A 21,142-nucleotide genomic window follows, 5' to 3' on the forward strand; every position below is an offset into this window, starting at 1 on the left:
ATTCAGATCTTTCAGATTTCAGATCTTTCAGATTGCTTTCATCCATACATAGTATATAATTGAATGTGGCAAAGTCTCCTCTTGTAATCTGTCTTGCCTTATGGGCTGTGCTAATGCCATGATTTCTTAGAAAGCTGTCGTCTCTTGGGTCTTGGGGCCCACAGCACTGCTGTCAATGACCCAATTATCTGAAACTTTTCATCAGTTACCAGTTTTCCAAAAACTGCTTCTGCAATGGGTGACCAGAAAATGTTACTGAGACACACAATAGCACTGACTTAGACCCAACCTCTGCTGTCTTTCTGTGCAGACCCTGGCACCCAGAAACCCAGGAATATTTTCTATAACTTTATTTTAAAGAAGGGATCTTGTTTTGTGGCCCAGGCTGACCATTGATGTATTTCCTTGACATTCCAGTTTAAAATGTAAATCTCTTCAACATCTGAGACCATTTCCCAGAAACTCCAATGTTCTGGCAGCAGCCCTTGACACAGCCTAATGGGGTAAGACTGAGTGTCCTTTGAGTTATAGACTCAAGATGTAAAAATTGAGGCCCAGAGCCTGCTGCCTACACCCAGCTTCAGCACACTTAGGATGCACCTCCCAGTGCATCATGCTTTAGGGCTATGAGATTCCCTTTGTGTTGTGAGCAGCCTGAAGGCAATGCTTGATTCCATCAGCGGGCCTAACACCAATACCATCACCTAATGGTTCATCTCTTGCCATCTCAACACTAGCATGCCAAGAAAATCCTTCCAGATTTCTAAAGAAGTTCATCTCTGCCAGGCGGTGGTGGTGCACGCCTTTAATCCCAGCACTCCGGAGGCAGAGGCAGGTGGATTTCTGAGTTCGAGGCCAGCCTGGTCTACAGAGTGAGGTCCAGGACAGCCAGAGCTACACAGAGAAACCCTGTCTCTCTCATTTCTAACAAAATGGAAAGAAGACAAAAGACAGAGTTGCTGAACACTGTCAGGGTGCCTCAGTCTGTAAAGACTGTTGACATTACTCCAAGTTACTCCACGGTATAAAACAGCAACTTTTAGCCTGGGTATAGCCCTAGAAAACAATTTTACAAGAAGCTTTTGATTCTTTTGTGAGGGAGGACGACTGTAGTCTTTAAGTGGACTCCAAAACTGCACCACTTCTCCAGCACAGATTAATGAGGTATTCCTGGGAATAAAACTTATAGGAGCCACCCTGTAAGTTTACTGGGGAGAACACAAATGATATACGAGCATATGAGAATCCCATGAGTGGTTTGGAAAGACTGCTCAGCAGTTAAAAGCACTTGCTCTTGTAGAGGACCCAGGTTTGATTGCAAGCACCTTCATAGCCTTTCACAATCACCAGAAACTCCAGTTTGAGGGGAATCCAAAACCCTCTTCTGGTGTCTGTGAACTAGGACTATATGGTATACAGACACAATGTAGGCAAATCACTAAATCTATGAAAGAAACCAAGGCAAGAACTTATGGGCTCCACCAGATAGACAGAAGTGTCATCCCACACCTGAACCACACCCAAGGAGACACCCATATCGATCTGATAGCTGATCAAGGGCTGCAACTCCTCAGCTTGGCTCAGTACAAGGGCTGCTGAAACAGTATACTGCCTGCCCATCCACCTGATTAAACCTAGACCTGACTGGCTGGTTCCTGCTTTAGACTTGGTTCAGCCTCTCCCCTCACAGCAGGACTCTATAGCTTCCACTCTTAGCAGCTCCAAGGGCAGCTCCTCTGGGTACTGGTGTATTATATTATCAGTATGTTCTTTCCGCCACTTCTGCAGCAGCTTTAGGTTCCATCCATTCTGTAGTCCATGTATACAGATATACTTACTGTGTGCCGAGCTTATTTTAGTAATTAAGAATGGAATAAAAAACCTGCATTCACGTGGGTCGCAACCAAGGTAGATTTATGACAAATTGCCATCATTAAAATCACTAAACCTTGTGAATTTATTTCATTCAATGAATCCCAATACTGTGGAAGATATACGTGTTCATCTACGTGTGGCAAAACACACTTACGACATGGCCCATACAAGATTCTGACATGCCGCCGGGCGGTGGTGGCGCACGCCTTTAATCCCAGCGCTTGGGAGGCAGAGGCAGGCGGATTTCTGAGTTCGGGGCCAGCCTGGTCTACTGAGTGAGTTCCAGGACAGCCAAGGCTACACAGAGAAACCCTGTCTCGAAAAACCAAAAAAAAAAAAAAAAAAAAAAAAAAGATTCTGGCCTGCCTCTGTAGCTACAGGGCCACAAAGGGACTGATTTCCCCTAATGGAATGTTTTAGAAATTGGACACACACTGCTTAAATACCTTTATTATTTTTTTTTAAAAATTATTTAGACATTGATAGCTCTGCAAAATACTTCTCCCATTGCAAATCTTCAAACCCTTTCCACAGGTCTTCCATAAAGAAACAAAATATTCATACTTTGCGCCCATTCCAATCTAATTTTTAAAAAACATTTAAGATTCAAAATCAAGTATTTTTCTTTCTCAGAACTTGTTAGTAATTTTAAACCACAATGTAACATACTTAATGGCATTTCTTTTTTAAAATTAGCTTATCAGTGACTATTTTATGAGGAAAAATATCCATTCAAGGCCTTAAAGGGAATATCAATTCCCTGCTTCTGAAAGCAAAAGACATTGAGAAACCCCTTTGTTCCACTGGAGTCTGACTCCAACACTGCTAACAGGGCCAGTATACCAACTGACTGTCTACTTAATATTAGGCGTTGTCTACTTACTTTTGGATTGCAGCTGAAATGCTAGACAATCTTAAAGGAGACAGATGGCTAGACGGGTAATGCAGGGAACGAGAGGGCCACAGCTGGCCACAGCAGTGGAACCTTCTGAGTGGAGGGTAAGAGAAGACCAGCCAGACTTCGAGTCCCTGCCTGGGGGCTGGCTTGCTGGAGTAGACAACAGTAGGAAATTTGCAGTCTGTACTTATTTTTCAATGTTAGATACAAGTGTCAGTCAAAGATATTGCACACAGTACCAGAGGCATGTAAACCACCGAATGATGGGTAGCTGGAGAAAGAGCTACCAGTGGAGACAAGTCCCCAGAGGACCTCCAGGGACAGAAAAGAAAAAGAAGTCACTGTCCACCAGGTAGGAGAAGTGGAACATGTTTATTCCTGCCTAGTGCTCAGGGGCAGACTTCTAAGCAGCAAGTCTTCAGGTGGGTCTGAAGACTGCTAAGGGTATCCTTCCCTCAGCTTTCTAAGTAGAGCTAGAACACTTCCCTAGCTAAGAAAGAAAGAAAGAAAGAAAAGAAAAGAAAAAAAAAAGCAGGGTGTGGTGGCTCACACCTTTAATCCTAGTACTCTGAGTAGGTAGATCTCTGTGAGTTCAAGGTCAGCCTGGTCTACATAGTGAGCTCCAGGCCAGCCAGAGTTACAAAGTGAGATCCTGACTACAAAGAGATCAAAAGAAACAAAGGGGGCGCTTAGGGAGAAATCCCTAGGCTACAACCTGGCCAGCCCAGTTTACAAGAGAAGCTGTTCACTGATGTGCTACCTGAGCTACGTACAAGCCCCAGCTTCAGGGTGACTCCATCTACTGCTGGATGAAGCCTGTGTGGCACACAAGGGTTGAACAGCACGGTGGGAAGGACAGCCAGAGGAGCTGACGGTGCTGCAGGGAAAAGCCAGCAGTCTCTCTGCTTTCTTCACTCTTCAGTGTTGTCCCTCAGCTTAGCTGTGAAGCGATGGTGTCCCTGATCAGAGCTGGCCATCTGACATTCGGTTAATTTTGGTGAAAGATGAAGTTTAGGTTCACCTGAGACTGACCCACCCTCCTGGGCTCAGGCTTCCCTGTCACTGGAACTATGGGTGCACTGCCATGCCCAGCTGCTTTTCAGTGGTAAGGAACCACTGACTCAGCCCTAGCAATGGATGTGAATTATTTTCTTCTACCTAAGTCTTGGGATGATTTATTTTTATGGTTTTTGGGCCCCAACTTTACTGAATCGGTAAGTCTTGGGGCTATGGATATCCCAAGTACCTGCTGGTTCCTTTCCCCACTTCTGTTCTTTTAAGGCTCGCCAGATATTCAGTATTAGTAACATACAGCACAAGGACAGCCAACATGCTACCCCTTGGTGTTCCTTTTTTCCAGCACTGGGAATGGAGGCAAGGTTCTCATATGTGACAAGCTGGTGCTCGACTGGCTGCTCACCCAGCCCTGATGCTGCATTTATTTTAAAGCTTTTTCCTCGTGTTTGGACCTGTAAACCACCAGAATTCCCCAAAGTCCTGACCTATTGTGGACTACAACCGATGCCAACCTACTAAGCTTTTTAAACATTTAGAAAAACCAAACCAAACAAACCAAAACACTCCCCTCCCTCACACTTTGGCACATGAGCCTCGAGTTATTTGAGCCCATTTCTTCCTGCCCACACCATGCCAACATTTCAGTCATCCTTTCCAGAGAATGGAGGCCCCCTCTGCCTTTGGAAAAGGTTGTCATGACACACTGATGTTTCTGATTAGCAAAAGGAGGAGGCGAAAACACACAGCTGGCCTGGAAACAGTTCTTGTGTTTAGCACTGTAATTTAAGCAATGCTGAAAACTTTTGTACCAGGATGACTTATTTTAAAACTGCTGGTTGATTAAATATACATATAGACATAGATATAAAAATCACTAAGTCAACATTTGCTGTTTTCAATGTGAAAACGATAAAATGTAATTCGGAATAATTGTGCATTTGCCATAGGGTCCTTGTTAAAGGTACCATAAAAATAATAATTTTGTAATAGAAAACTCTTTTATTTTAGTATTGCCCTCAAGTTCAGAAGTTTGGAGCAAATGTACTGAGAAAGCAGTTTGGGATCTACTCCCACCAGGGATCTGGAAGCCTTAAATTTAGTGATCCCCAACAGCAGGCCCAGAAAACCCAACCATGTGCTAGTCTTGTACTGTTAACACACAGGGCCCCACAAGACATCAAATGGAATCAAAGGTCGATGAGGCCCACCAGGGTCCCCATCTCATCTCATTGGTGGTAGATGCTGGGCCCAGACAACTCCTCACATAGAGCTCTGGGGCACAAGATGCTGGGCTCTGCCTTTCCTTGGGCTACCAAACCAGCAACTGGGGAAGGAGTAGGGCCTGGGTGGAGACCACTGAGCACCAAGGCTAAGGTGACCCAGGAGCTGACCTTCCACTTGGCTAGAGGCAGGCCAAGGAAAGATGGCATTTTAGTGATACAGAAGTTAGCTGTGCAGGAAGGAAAGTGCATTTAAGATTGCTCAGAAACAGATGGTGACCACAATGCCACTGAGAGTAAGGAGGGTGGGAGGTGGACAGCTCCCTCTGCCTGCCTGCAGGTTGGCCATGCTCCTTGGATCCTGTAGGTTAACATTCATGCTTTCTGATGAAGTCTGCTCATGAAGAAACAGGAACACACCTCTCCTGGTTCTGGCAGGTACATAATTTCCTCGGCAAAGCTCTTTGTTGCCAAGTTCAGTTTTATTTGGCCACTGTTCTGAACCATTGTCACCGGAACTCGTAGATGGGTGCACTGTGTTCAGGAACATGGGTCAGGTTGAGGGACTGATACCTGTAACAGAGGAGAGACAGAATAGAAGAGTTTTCTTAGGTATTCTGAACAAAGGAGACCGGAGAACTCTACCTAGAGTCCCTGCCAATTATATTCAGATTGAGGTGCTAAACCATTTCCAGTTATATAAAGGTAAGGTCTTACTATGTTGTAGCTGTACCTGGCCTCAGACTCACTGTGATCCATCTGCTTCTGCCTTCTGAGTGCTGGGATTAAACATATGTGCCATCAAGTCTCAACTGTGCTAAATTTTTGTTTTCTTTTTATTTTGGGTGTGCATGCGTGTGCTCTGTGTGTGTGTGTGTGTGTGTGTGTGTGTGTACCATGTGTGTGCTTGATGCCTGTGGAGGATAAAAGAGGGCGTAAGATCCTCTGGAACTGGGATTAAAGATAATGAGTGACACGTGATGCTGGGAATCAAACCTAAGTCCTCAGAACAGCAGTAAGTGCTCTAAACTGCTGAGGCATCTCTCTAGACCACCCATTTTGTTACATTTTTAAAATGGGGTATCACTGTGCATCCCAGGCTGGCCCTGAACTCCTGGAACCAAGCAATCCACATGTTTCATCCTCCCAAGTACCTGGACATACAGCTGCACACTACTGTGTCTGGCTTTGCTAACTCATTTTACCTAACTAGTTCCCTCTGTTCCTTTTTTGTTGCTCCACCAGTACCTTGCCTAAGAATTGCTTTTACAAAACAACTGTAATATAGTTCACAAAAACATGTCTGTAATATGAGCTACCAGGGAGCAGGAGGCAGGAGAATCACAAGTTCCTGGCCACTTCAATTCATGGTCACTAAAGTAAACTATGTTTACAAACAAACAAACAAACAAACAAACAAAACTCAGTTCCTAGGCTCACAAAATGAGCAAAACTAAAGAACAAAGAACTTGAATCAACGTAGGCTGGGATCATTCACAAGCAAGCAAAGAATAAAAATCAAAACAACAAAAACTGAAAGAAAATAGTGTTCCATTTTATTTTTTACAAACTTATTTAACTTTTATTTATGTGTGTGAGTCTGTGTGAATTTATGTGTACTAAATATGTATGGGTACTTGGAAGAAAAGAGCAGTAGATTCCCTGGAACTGAAGTTACAGGCAGTTGTAAGCTGCCATGAGTGCTGAGATCTAGATCTGGGTCCTCTATAAGAGCATGAAACTTTCCTCACTCTGAGCCATCTCTCCAGCCCATGTGTTCCATTTCAGAGAAGAAATAAACTGGTATAGCTAACCCTCAAGGTACAACAAGGAAACAAGAGAGTCCCCTTGGCAAAAGCCAGCACCTGATGTGGCCTTCTGTCCCTAGCCTTGGAGAAACGTAAGGTAGGAAAGTGAACTCTCATGGCCCTCACTCATCAGACCAAGACCAAGTGCATGAGAGGCAGTATCAGCAGGCAACTGAAAAGTCACACTGTCTATTACATTAGACTTACTGGTAAATTTATGAGGAATATATATGATCAGGACTGAGGTAATCATTCCTGAAAATGAAACACTGCCTGAAAGTATAGACTGGGTGCTGCTTACTGATAGAACATTTGCTTACCTAGCATGTCCAAGGTCTGGGGTTGCCTCCCACAGAACAAGCATGAGGTTCTACCTCGTGTGTATGTAAGAGAGTGTGTTTATGTTTCTGTTTCTCTCTCTTTCACACACACACACTCACTCACTCAGAGAGAGAAAGAGAGAGACAGAGACACAGAGAGAAATGAGTGGGGCTGTAGAGAAAGATGGCTCAGTGATTAAGGACACTTGCTGGTCTTGCAGAAGATCCAGATCTGGTTCTCAGCAACCACTTGGTGGCTCACAACCATTCATAACTCTAGTTCTTGGGGATCCAATGTCCTCTTCGATCTCTTTAGGCACCAGGTACACATGTGGTATGCATATATACATGCAGGAAAAATATGCATACACATTAACTATTAATTAATTTACATTTTTCAGTTTACTCTATAAATAGGAAAGAGTCCCTGTTCAATGTGAAGTCATCTAAATGAACTTAGCACACACAAAGAATATGAGATTTGGAAAAAGACTGAGAGAATCTCCTTTCAGATGTAACAGCTGGAGTCTGAGGCAGCACTGGCCACAAGGTCCTTACCATTCTGAACTCCGATGGTAGTAGTAGCCCTCTATGGAGGCTGCTGACTTCTGAAAGCAGATGTAGTAGAAGCCAGCAAAGGAAGCACCGCTGATGTCTTTGATTGTGTGATCCGGGACTAGGAACTGCTCCTGCACACAGATATGGGACCAGTCAAGACCTTCCCTTTCAGCAAGACACCAGAGAGGAGTTCTAAAGACTGCTAGAAACAAAACAAAATAAAAACAAAAGCCCCCAAACAAAACAAAAAAACCATGACCACATGGTCCTATTCAACTGCTAGGTTTCTGCCTGTTTTGGGGGTGGCGTCCATGGTTACTACAGTATCCTACTGTGGTGAGCCCACAGAAACATAGCTCAGGATCTAACAGACCAATCAATATGGCTTTCCTGCCTACTTGCCCGCCCACCTACCTTTCGAAGACCATTGACAGAATAACCTAGAAAGAATAAATTTCAGTTCTGTTTCCCCAGGAACTGTCACTGGGTTTTGATTACCTCTAATAATGAGGTAATCACATCTATTGGGATCTCTGGACATTCTGAGTTAAGAGTCCCCGTGACACCTCACCAAAGTCACAGAAATAGCACCATTTGTGCCACAAAGACAGGGAATCTGCCATCTAAACTGACAACAAGCAGTGAAAGGCTATGTCCTTGCTCCTGTTCTCTGGGAGTTGGAGGCAGAAGCCCCAGAGCTTCAGGTGAACCAAAATTCCCTGTGTGTTACTCTAAGAGAAACTGTCTGGAGACAAATCCACTGCTTTAACACACTGTTTTTATTTACTTTTCAATGCTGGGATGAAACTCAGGACTTTGTGTATGTTAGACAAATGCTCTACCACAAACACTCTCAATCCCTCTCCAGTTTTTTTTTTTTTTTTTTTTTTTTTTTTAATGGACACTCTTTTCTGCCTTTTTCAACCTTCAAATATCATTTTAAAGTTTAATTTAGAGCTGAGGTCTAGCTCAGTAGTAGAACATTTGCCTAGCGTGTGCAAACCCTGAGTTACTTCCTCAGCACAGGGAAAAATAATCTAAATATCAGAGCAAGTGCTTTAAAAGGTTTGTTGGCATGTTTCCCACTGTATAGCAGGCTGGGAAGGAGGCTCAGCAGGTGCTGGATAGCAGAGTGGGCTAATGTATACTGGATGGCAGAGGGGGCTAGAGTGGAAAGCTCACAGTGTGATATCCAGTGACTGTCTATTGAGGAAATGATAGCCCACATCCCAAATGATCACCCACAAAGCACAGACAGCAAGCAAATGGCTACTTTAGCTGCCTGATCTTTATGAACACTGTAATATGTCATAGTCAAGTAGCTTCGTTTCTTCTTTATTTACTAGATCATGGGGACTGTAGGTGGGCAGGTGTTCCCAAAGTTCTTTCACAAACTTGCTACATGGTCTTACATTCATGTGGTTGTAGGTAGCATACTGACATAGCGAGAAGCATAGGACTCTCAGGCAAGGGCCAATCCACTGAAACCCTAGAGGGAGCCAATGGCTCATGCTTCATTCCTGGTCCCTCATTTCTTTAGCAGTGGGAAGCAGAAGCACTGGGTAGAGGATGTGGTTGGAGAGCAGTCATTCTGATGACATTTAAGCTCCTGGTAGGAATAGGATGCAGTAACAACTAAGTTCAAGCAGTTTCCCTGAGTCCCCAGGACACTTGGATGACTCATCCTGGAGGCTCACAGGACTCTTGGGTGAAAAAAAGAGGGTAGTGTTCAGCAGTGCCTGCTGGCATAAATATGCCTCTGCCCGAACAGCATGGACAGTTTACTGAGGTGTGCTCTGCAGCCACCACACTGTTGCTGACAAGTGTGCAGGGACCCTGTCATGAAGGCACTGTGATAAGCAACCAGCATGGAGGGTCCCTGTGGGGAGGGCATAACCTGAATATGGGAGTTTGGGAAGATGGCCCAGGCAGAATCTTACCTTCCACCTCATGAAGACATAATCCCCATTTTTCAGTTCTTCATAATCAAAGTCATCTGAATTAAATGATTTTGCATACTGATAAAAAGCCAGAAACTTGCCCTAAAAACAACAGAAAGAAGAATCTCAGTGGTCCATACAAGGAAAGGTGGGTGTCTGAGATCATGAAATCTGGAGAGGACAGCTAGGTGGACAAAGCACTACTTGATTGTGTGCCCAGTAAACATAGCCAGAGGATAAGGTCTAAGGGTGAGAACGGGCACAGTTCTAGAATACCCTATTAGAACACAAAAAGTAAAATGGATTAGTGGGATTTCAGCAAAGAAATACAGAGTGGCGCTGGGCATGGTGGCACACACCTTTAATCCCAAAACTCAGGAAGCAGAGACCTCTGTGAGTTCAGGCCTACCTTATCTACACAGTTCCAAGACAGCTAGAACTACATAATGAGACCCTATCTCAAACACAACAAAACAAAAATACAGAGGGGCAAGGGCAGTCAAGGTGAGTCCCAGAACTGGGAAGGCTAGAGACAGGAGAATCAGTAGCACATTGTTATGTTCAGGGGATTCAAAGCCAGACTAGACTACATATCTTAAAAACAAAATGGTGTTGAACAAGATAGTATGTACCTTCTCTTTTTTCTTTTTTTTTTTTTTGGTTTTTCAAGTCAGGGTTTCTCTGTGTAGCCCTGGATGGCCTGGGACTCAGAAAACTGCCTGCCTCTGCTTCCCAAGCGCTGGATTAAAGTCATGTGCCACTAGTATGTACTTTTAATTCTAATATACTTGGGAGGCAGAGTCAGGAGGATCCCTGAGTTTAAGATTAGCTTGGCCTACATAGCAAGTTCTAGACCAGCCAGGTCCTGTCTTACCCAAACAAAAGGACTGAGGAGATGGCTCAGTTAGTAAAGTACCAGCTGTGTAAGCATGAGGACCTTGAGTTCAGATCCCTATTGCCCACATCAAAGCCAAGATGGGTGTGTGCACACTTATAATGCTAGAATTACTATTGTTTAGAAAGAGACTACCTCAAAAAACATGCAGAACTATAGAGGAAGGTATCTGGTGCTGGCCTCTGGCTCTATGTACATGCATACCCACACCCTCCCACACAGGAACCCACACACTATTTTTTCATATGTGCAGACAAAATGAATAGGACTAGAGAGTTGACTCAGTGGTTAAGGAAACTTTTGTTCTTGCAGAGGATCCAGGTTTGGTTCCCGGCATACACACACACACACACACACACACACACACACACACACACACACACAAACAGGCAAAACACTCAGACACATAAAATAATAAATCTAAAAGAAAACAAAACAAAAAAACAAAGAACCAAACAAACAAAAACAAAAAAGAGTCACTGGGGACATTTTGTAACAGCATGTCCAGAGCTAGGTGTGACAGTAGACATACATAATTGCAGCACATGGGAGGCTGAGACAGGAGCATCCCAAGTTCAAGGACTGCCTAGACAACAGAATGAATGAAAGAGTGAGTGCCAGTCCAACTGAGAAAAGTGGATATAGAAAAGCTGGTTCTTATGGTTAGACATCAGGCTTGTGCCAGATATTCAGGTAATAACTGGAAAGGGCTAATATATGCATAACCTAAACAAGACAAAACAAAACAAAAAAACCAGGTGTGGTGGCACATTCCTTTAATTCCATCACTCAGTGGGCAGAGGCAGGAGGATCTCTGTGAGTTTGAGGCCAGCCTAGTCTACAATGTGAGTTCCAAAACAGTCAGGGGTACACAGAGAGAACCTGTCTCAAAAAAACCAACCAACCACATAACCAACCAAAAACAAACAAACAAACAAACCACCACCACCACAAACAACAGGGTTTTATTTTTGTAAAAAGACCAAACCAAACAAAACCAAAATATTTAATCCAAACCAAGAAGTCCCCTAAAAGTCTGTAGTCAACTCTTGGTCCAGGTAGTGGATGGATTCCAGGACGCCGTACAGACACCAAAACCCTTGGATAATATGACTGCCGTGTGTGGCCTGCACACAGTATACTGCCATACACTCTCAACTGTGGCTAAGAAACTGGAATGCGGGGGCTGCTCGTTGGCAACTGCACTGTACTGTCAGAACAAAGTGAAGTGAAAATAAAAACAGCTTGTATAGCTGAGTAGAGACACATTTTCTTTTTTAAAGGCAAGGTCTTATAGAATAGCCCTGTCTGGTCTGGAACTCACATTGACCTGCTGGCTTCTGCCTCTGGGTGTTGAGATTAAAAGCATATGTCACCACTCCTGGCAATATTGTTTAAGTTTTATTTGATGTGTATAGGTGTTTTACCTGCATGTATGTATGTGCACCATGTGTGTGCCAAGGAGGCCAGAAGATGTGTCACAGCCCCTGCAACTGGAGTTACAGACAGTTGTAAGCTGCCACATGGTGCTGGGAACCGAACCTGAGTCCTTTGGAAGAGCAGTAAGTGCCCTTAACTGCTGAGCCATCTCCTCAGTCTGAGACAGAATAGTTTTTACTAGCATTTTCTTGTACTGCAAAGGAGAATCAGTGAGTTACTTTCCCCAAACATTTTCAATCTTCAATCAGTTGAATATACAAAATGCAAACTCAGATACAAAAGGTCCCAAAAGAGGGTCAAATGAAGTTTGTATCTTCCTTAGTGCTAGGCATTGCCATTACACATTTTTTTCTAATATTTTAAAATAAGTACATACTTTGTAAAATAAATAAATAAATAAGTAAATAAATAAATAACCAACAGTAAAAGTTCAGTATGCACAGGATTCAAAGTACTAAAACATAGTTTGATACGTTAAGTCATAAATATTATCATAAGGACATAAAGCATATGGAACCCTGACTTGATGACTACAACCCCAGCTTTAAGTGTCACTAACAAACAGGTAAATCTAAGGATACAATAGCATGTCTGACTCTGGACTACAACAGAAAAGTGATAGCACAGGTAGTTATCCCACACCATAAACTCAAGGTAAAACATAGCAAGCCCTTCTCTCAAACCAAAACCCAGCTGAGCATGGTGGCACACTTCGGTTATATAGAACTTGGGAGGTGGAGGCAAGAGAATCACTGAGATCTTCAAGTCAATCCGGGTTACAAAGGAAGATCCTATCTCCAAACAACCAACCAACCAAACAACACACACTCCTGCCCACCCCACAATGTCTGACTAAGTCAAAGGCTGGTACAATAGGACAAAAAACAATAATTTGAAGATATAAGACTTAGGTAAAGACCAAAACATAAACCAGGGAAAAGACCCCAGGGCAGTAACTCTGAGTTATTTTGACATACTCACCACTGGGGATAAGGACACTGTACATGTGAGTACTAAGGACTGGGAATGTGAAATTCTCAGGAATGTCTGGATGAAGTAAGTTAGGCCTGCCCTGAATCTACTGGGATGAACAGAAAGACACAAAGCACTCTGCCCTTGCTGGGGCTCATGAACCACAGATCCACTGCAGGCCATCCAGACAGGATGGCAACTGCTACCTGCTCCATGAGGTTCCACCATACAGAGCCAACTAGAAAGGAACTGTGGATAAAAGACAGGTAGAACAGGGCAGATTGCCTGAGTTCTAAGCCACACAAAGCTGTGAGGAACCGAAGGACTGTTCTTTTAAGAAAAGGATTGGTAGACCTAGGGTAACTGTGGCTTGTATAGGAATAGGTTCTGACTAACTCCTGCAGGGGACAAGGCCCTGGGTCCAGGCCTGCCAGCTCTTTAGACATCTTCTACTGCCCAGGGCAGAGCACAGCCTTACTCACCCAGTGTTTCCGATCCACGTCTTCATCTGCGTCCCACTTCCGAGTTAAGAAAGGGTGTTTTTTGCTTATTATTTCTCCTTCAAAGAAGGTTGTAAGGGTCGGATATTCCTACAGCAAAGCAAAAAGACATTAAATGTGCATTTCTGGTTGTTTGTTTGTTTGTAGTAGGCCTAGATCTAAACCCAGAGCTCCACACATGCTGAGTGACTTCCCTCCCACTAAGCTACAGACACTAAATGAACATCTTACCTTGGTCCTGCTAATGGAGCCTAGGACCTCAGGCTTCCCAAAAATGTGCTTATTCTTTTTTGTCCTGCCTATTCTCACCTCTCCAAGGTAACCAATCTTGCTATACTTTCTAATGCTTTGACAAGATCAACACACCAAAAAATCACTGTTAGATCCACTGATCTGACAACAGGCTCTGGACATAAACCTGAATTTAGCTGCTTAGATAGTGAAGGGGCTCTGGGGCTTTGGAGACTTTACCAAGTCTCCAAAGACTTTTGCTCCAAGAGCAAAGAACTTCTCTTTGACCTCACTTGCTATGTTCTGGTCTCTTATAAAAGAATTTGGGTACTGTCTACTACAAGTAAACTCTGAATTCTCTACAGTCAAAGCAGAGCATAACTTATGCTGTTTCTGAAGTGCACTGCAAAAAAAGGCTCCAGAGTTGGTACCCAGAGCTGAGTCTCCTTTGACTTTGGGCCAACCCTTCATGGATCATCAAGCTCCCTTGACCCTCACTTATATCTTCTTCTTCTTCTTCTTCTTCTTCTTTTTTTTTTTTGTTTGAGACAGAGTGCCACTACGTTTCCTTGGCTGGCCATGGACTCACAGAGATCGGAATGTCTCTACCTCCCAAGTGTTAGAATTAAAGGCATATGCCACTATATCTGGCTTTCTATCTATTCTTGAAGTTTCCAGGACTAGAAACATCTTTGGAAGGAATATCTCAGATATGCTAGAAAAACATTTAAAAAAAAAAAAAGAAAAACATTTAATTCTGTCACATGGATCAAGAACAATTTATATAAGGAAAAATATGCAAACCATGTGTGCAATGCAAAATCACAACCATTCATAAACATGCCACCTCAAAAGTTGAGCTGTTATAGTTGTTAAGATAAAAAAGGTGAGAGTGGAGAAGTAGCCCAGCAGTTGAGCACAGGCTGTTCCATCAGAGGTCCAGGTTCCATTGTCAGCACCCACATGGTACTGTATGTAACTCCAGTCCCAGGGGATCTGATGCTTTCTTCTGGCCTTGTAGCATCAGGTACACATGTGGTGCACAGACATAAATAAAAAGTTAAAATAATAGACCTATCTCGATAGTTTTTTCACTTCTCTAAGTGCAAAGATCCTCTTGAACAACACTGCACAGATCTGTGACTCAGGGAACACACTGAGGAGGCCCTGCTGTGATGCTACTTTCAACGTGTGCTTTATTATTAATTTGCAGTCCTGCATGGACTCCAGGGCCTGGTGTACACAGCAGACTAGTGTTCTATCACTGAGCTACACCCAGAGTGTGCTTTTTCTTGTGTGTATGTGTGTGTGTGTGTGTGTGTGTGTGTGTGTGTGTGTGCATGTGCGTGGGTGTGGAGGTGGAGGCTGACATCGGGTGTCCTCCTTTATAGCTCCTGACCATTTCTTTTGAGATGGGGCTCAGCAGTCGGTAGACAGGCTAGCGTTGAGTTCCAGGGATCTGTAGGTTTCCTTCTTGGCTGTACTAGGGTTACAGACATGTATGATCATGACACAGGTGGTGGGGATCTGAATTCAGGTCCTTAGCAGGCATTTTACCTACAGAACCATCTACCCAGCTCCACACCCATCCCATTTCATCTCCTCTTTTTTCTTTTCATTTTTTTTTTTTTTTTTTTTTTTTCCCGAGACAGGGTTTCTCTGTGTAGCCCTGGCTGTCCTGGAACTCACTCTGTAGACCAGGCTGGCCTCGAACTCAGAAATCTGCCTGCCTCTGCCTCCCAAGTGCTGGGATTAAAGGCGTGCATCACCACCGCCCGGCTTCTGTGCTGACTTCTTAAACACTTTTGGAAGCATGTGAAGGCAACTATAACACACTTCCCAAAATACCATAAATAACAATGAATTGGATTCATCTTGGTCAGAAGTCATTATTCATTATTTCTTGGGAAAGGCATAAGGACCCTGAGTATTTGTCTATAGAGCCAAATTTAGGATAACTCAGAGAAACAAAATAAGAAAAAACAAAGCAAAACAAAATAAAGCAAAATTCACATATATAGACACTCACTCACAGGCCAGAAACAGCACCAGAGGGAAGGTTATTAGAGAGAGGAGATGGGGAAGGAGACCAGGCAGGTATAGGCTGTGGCCACTGAACTCCTTCAGTCCTCTCTTGATTCCAGGCTAACTCCACAGTTCCATGATGGGCACCTCAGGCAGAAATGGCTTCTCAGGGCTTACAGTATTTTGCCCAGTAGGTCAACAAGTACTGAGTTAAGAGTGACATACACTTATTCCAACCTCAGCCTGACTTATGGGTGAGTAAGGGGCCTTCCCACAGCCTTCCCTTCAAAGCTGGGCTCCCAGACACCCTCCCTGCTGTTGGTCTCTACTGGTGGTACTCGGAAATGCAAAGATAACACAATTTAGCACAATTTCACTCCTATTCTTTACAAGTCTGATTGCTTCAGTTCAAAATAGCACCCAAACATTAAAGCTGTGCTTTGCTAGTGAATGTGTGGCAAATAACCTTAAATTTAAGTTTTAACACTCATACACAAACACACTACATACACAAAACTGAAACTACTATAAATAAGACAAATCCCTTATGTAGTTTAATCCAAATAAACTATGTATCTGATATTTTATTATTATTATCATTACTTTGTTTTTTCAAGACAGGGTTTCTCTGTATAGACCTGGCTGTCCTGGAACTCGCCCTACAGATTAAGCTAGCTGCAAACTCTCAGAGATCCACCTGCCTCTGCTTTCCAAGTTCTGGGATTAAAGGTGTGCACCACCACCCCCTGGCTATTATTTTATTTTCTGAGAGACAGTCTTTGTGTAGTCTTGAGTAGCATAGAAGAATGAAAACTGGACTAGCCTGGAACTCAAGAGATCACTTGTCTTCCAGATACTTTTAACAACTGATACTTTAATAGTTATGAGAAAGCATAAACAAACAACTAATACAAGTATAAAACTCAACCAACTCATTACAGCTCTCTGCGCAGGCTAGTTGTGGCTACGGCATAACAGACTCACAATTTGATAAGTTATCAGCTGCATATCTGTGTGACTATACCAAAAGCTCAATGAATTACACACTTGATCCAGATGTGGGGCTGCATGCCTGTCATCCTAGTGCTCAGGCATCCAAAGCAGAAGGATCATGAGTGTGAGGCTAGTCTGGCTGCTATACTGCATTCTAAATAAGATAGGGCTACAGAGCAATGTCTGTTTCCAGCACAAGAGAGATCTGTACTTTACAAGGATGAGAGATACGGTGTGTTAAGTGTCTCTATAAAGCTATAACATGTCACTAAAGAATCACCTCAGGCTACAGATGCTTAGTTCCTTTACTAAGTTCCCCACAGAAGCATGGCAGTGTTGTACTTGGGCAGACTACTTTGGGAGGACATGGGCCTAGTAAGGCCTCTTTTTGTACAGATCTGAGATTTGCCAGGAAAGATGCATCCCTGTGGGCTGGTCCCAGTGCAAAGCCATGCCGACACCCTGCCTGAGTGAAGAGCTTCCTCAGGGAAACTTGCTCTAGGAAGAGCTCTGAGCTGTCAGCACTTTTGCATACTGTTCCCAGATTTCTAGTGCTTCTTGCCATTTCTTAGCAGTATGCTACAACTCAAGTGATTGGCTTTGGAGTCACTGCTATAATGTTCTAAAATATTACACATTTTGTTAGTTTCTGGCTGCCTTATATGAGCTTTTTTCCCCCCATTTCCTTAAAACAAGAGTTTCTTTGTATAGCCCTGGCTATCCTGGAACTCACTATTTATACCAGGCTGGCTTCAAACTCATAAAGATCCCCCTGCCTCTGTATCCCCAGTGCTGGGATTAAAGGGTGTGTCACTACTGCCCAGACTGAGCGTATCGTTTTACTCCATGTTTTCTCTTGGGGCAAATGAAAGCAGAGCTCCCTCCCACACCCGGTTTTTTTTTTTTTTTTTTTTTTTTTTTTTTTTTTTTTTGTTTTTTTGTTTTTTTTTTTTCTCTATCACTTTCTGTCTTCCGATGGGTTATGTTTCCTGAGATGGGGAAGATACTTTCTGTGTCAATAATAAACTTCCTGGGGAATCCTTATCCCAGCCTCTAGCAGATAAGCAGAAGACTGTGGGGCATCAGAACAGCACTCCACATTTGAGGCACATTATCTACAACTTATTCTAACAATGCTCCCCACTTGGACAAGTTATCTGGTGAAGTAAAGAGGGGTTTCTCACTCTCCTTTAAGCAAAAGCTGAGAGACTTGACAAACTAAAGATCACAAATCCAGATAAGGGCTGAGTGAGGTTTACAGGCTCTGTCCAGCCCAGCCCAGTCCTGCTGGATATTCAGGACTACATGAAGCAATAAAGGCCATGGGAAGCTACAGTAGGGTTGTGCCCAGCCACACCTGGCAGGGAACTCAGTGGCAGTTAGGTGTCCTTTTTCTTTCTGTTTAGCCACTAATGGAAAGAAGGGAGGCTCTTCACTGCCTTCTCAATCTCAGAAGTCTTGAGGATTAGAAAGCTGGATGAGAGGACAGAAAAAAAAAAAGGATATCGGGCATTCTTTTCTATTACTTTCTACATATTTCTCTGAGACAAGATCACCTCCTGAACCTGGAGTGGTTAGGCAGGAAGCCATCAAGTTCCAGTGATCCTTTAGTCTCTGCCTAGGTTGGAGGTGAATTTATAAAGGTGCACTGGAGGGCTGGGGAGATGGCTCAGTGGTTATATAACATTGACTGCTCTTTCAGAGGTCTTGCATTTAAGTCCCACCACCAACATGGCAGCTTACAACCATGTATAACTGTGTATGAATTTGTAGTTCCATGGGACCTGATGCCCTCTCCTGGTGTGCAAATGTACATGCAAACAAAACACATACACACACACACACACACACTTTTAAAAAAAGTAGTTCACTGATGCCAGCATATTATGTGAGTGCTTATGACTTGATATCTGGTTTGCAAGCACTTTTAACTGCTGAGTCACCTCTCTAGTCCATATAATTTTTCTTAAAAAAGGATTAACACTGCCAGACATGGTAGTACATAGCTATAATCTTAGCATTCCAGAGGTTGGGGCAGGTAACTTGAGTTTGAGGCCAACATAGCTTTTCTGACTCAAAGATCAATCATAAAATGACTAATCAATCATGCTGTGATTTGTGAGGGCAGTGGGTGTAGTTCAGTGGTTGAGTGCATGCTATCTTCATCTCCACCACACTGAGGACCAAAGGGGGAAAACTGTGACTGTGTACATTTGCAAATGGACAATCAAAAAAATTAAACCGTGGGATTGCGATACTGGACTCTGAGCTGCTGAGCAAACCACTCTTCCTATTCCAGATCTGTCAAGAAGCACTTACCTCTGTAAGGCCTTTAATCTTCAGGTACCCACAAAGGTAAGAGTTCCCAGTGTCCACGTGCTGTAAAGAAAAGACAGTGTTTACAAATGAGTGCTTCAGAAATCCTGTAAGGCCAGTGGTCAGCAAGCACCCTGCACAATCCAAGCCTCAGCCGCCTTTGAAAATTATCTCAGGGGTTAGAAAAATGACTCAGTTGTTAAGAGCATTTGCTGCTTTCCCAGAAGATCCACGTTTATTTGCCAGGACCCAAATCAGGTGGCTCACAACCATCTGAACCTCTAGTCCCAGGAGATACAGGGGCCTTCATGGGTATGTGCATTCACGTGCACATTTCCATATGCAGACATACATACACATAATTAAAAATAATAAAAACATAAATCTTAAAAAAATTATCCCAGGTCTCCCTCAGTCCTTTTGGCTAAATATTTCAAGATGTGCCTTCTGGAACTGCCTGTTCCTTCATTTTCTTTACATTTCTCTCTCATTTGCAGACTGTGCATTGTTACACACAGTGCCCTTTCCACCCATATTCCCAGAGCCATGTGTAACCCTAAGTGTCTTGCTAGATCATTCCATTTCTCTGATGCTCAGCCACTGGCTTGGGAGAGCTTTTCCTGTCCTCTTGTTGACCCTAAGCATCATCGTGAATTATTTCCTTATGAAATGAGCAGAACATTTGAGAATAACATTTTATGAAGAGTTAGAAGGAATTAATTTTAATTATGAACCCAGATGCCACCCAAGATTTTGTGAATGGTAGTTTGGCTTATTTCATAAAGACTTTTTTTTTCTCTCCCAAAGACAGGGTATTATCATATAGTTCTGATTGACTGTCCTTAAACTCACAGAAATCCACCTGCCTCTGCCTCTCTAGTGCTGGGTTTAAAAGTGTGTGCCACCGTATCTGGCTTAGACTTTTGGGCTTTTTGTGTTTTAATATGTATGAGTGCTTTGCCCACATGTATGTTTCTGTACCACATGTATACTTGATGCCTGTGGAGGCCCAGAAGACATTAGATCCCCTAGAAATGCAATTAAATATGGTTGTGAGTTGCAATGTGTGTTGGGAATCAAACCTGTATTGTCTGGAAGTGAAGCAGGGCTCTTAGCTGCTGAGTCATTTCTGTAGCCCCTGGACTTTGAGCCCAAGACAGGTGGAAAGGACAGGAGAGATTTTAAGGCTTTCAGCCACAGGTCATTGATCATTTAGACACTGTCAGATGCCTACTCAACAACCAACTTTTTTTTTTTTTTTTTTTTTTTTTTTTTTTTTAAATAATGCTAGCAGAACCTGGATTTCATTCTGGCACCTACTCTGTTTATAAGACCTGGCCATTTTTAGTAGTATGGACCCCCATCACCTGTGAGCCATTACTGTACGGGTGAGTGACTCCAATCTGGCCAATAAGAATACAAGTATTCTGAAGGAGCAATAACGTTTGAATGGGCATATGTGGAATAAAAGTCTCTTCCTTTCTCTCATAGTGGGAATAACAAGAAGCAGCATTCAGTCTCAGGAGACTGAATACCAAGAGACCAGCAGGAGAAATAGACCAGGAAATGCTGAGGATGACAGATCAGAAAGACAGACTGAACCAATCCATCACAGGACCTGGAGCCATGTGCTAATGTCAGACAGTAGATCATTTAATGATCCTGTATGCTTCTGTCTGTCTGTCTGTCTCTCTTTCTTTCTTTCTTCTCCCCCCCGCCCCCCCATCACCAAACAGGGCCTAACAGCTCGGGCAGGGTTTCAGCATTCATGACTTGAGAGTGACTCTAATTATGATAAACTCTGAAATTGCCTATTAACTTCCAAAAGCAAAACAAAGCACAGAGATACTTGGAGCACATGTGTTAAGTAAGGTTTCCAAGAAACTAAAAGTTTTATGTCACCTATCAAATTTAAAAAGATTTTTATTCTTTTTAATTGTATCTATGTCTATATGTGAGTATATGCACATGAAAGAGGCCAGAGTGTCACAGCCTCCTGGAGCTATAGTTACAAGTTGTGAGCTGCCTGATGGGTGCTGGGAACTTGGGTCCTCTACAAGAGCAGTATGTGCTCTTAACTACTGAACCATCTCTCTCTAGCCCCACCTATCAGGTTTCCACCTCTAACATAAAT

General features: G+C 43.2%; 1 protein-coding gene across 3 annotated transcripts in view; it reads right to left on the bottom strand.

Moving 5' to 3' along the window:
* Gid4 (GID complex subunit 4 homolog) overlaps positions 1 to 21,142 on the bottom strand; it is a 29,265-nt gene that overhangs the window by 3,012 nt on the left and 5,111 nt on the right. The window contains exons 2-7 of one of the 3 annotated variants that reach the window (XR_013111282.1): positions 19,012 to 19,071; positions 13,426 to 13,533; positions 11,959 to 12,164; positions 9,637 to 9,738; positions 7,697 to 7,827; positions 2,306 to 5,583 (exon numbers count right to left, since the gene is read on the bottom strand). Coding sequence is in view for 1 of the 3 variants with exons in the window: in XM_034504972.1 (XP_034360863.1) it covers positions 5,520 to 5,583; positions 7,697 to 7,827; positions 9,637 to 9,738; positions 13,426 to 13,533; positions 19,012 to 19,071 (465 nt within the window). In the remaining 2 variants the exon portion in view is untranslated. Of the gene's footprint in view, positions 1 to 2,305; positions 5,584 to 7,696; positions 7,828 to 9,636; positions 9,739 to 11,958; positions 12,165 to 13,425; positions 13,534 to 19,011; positions 19,072 to 21,142 lie in introns of those variants that run through there. The other 2 variants (XR_013111281.1, XM_034504972.1) reach the window with 2 other exon arrangements.

This window comes from Arvicanthis niloticus, chromosome 6, assembly GCF_011762505.2.
Source record: "Arvicanthis niloticus isolate mArvNil1 chromosome 6, mArvNil1.pat.X, whole genome shotgun sequence".
Lineage (NCBI taxonomy): Eukaryota > Metazoa > Chordata > Mammalia > Rodentia > Muridae > Arvicanthis > Arvicanthis niloticus.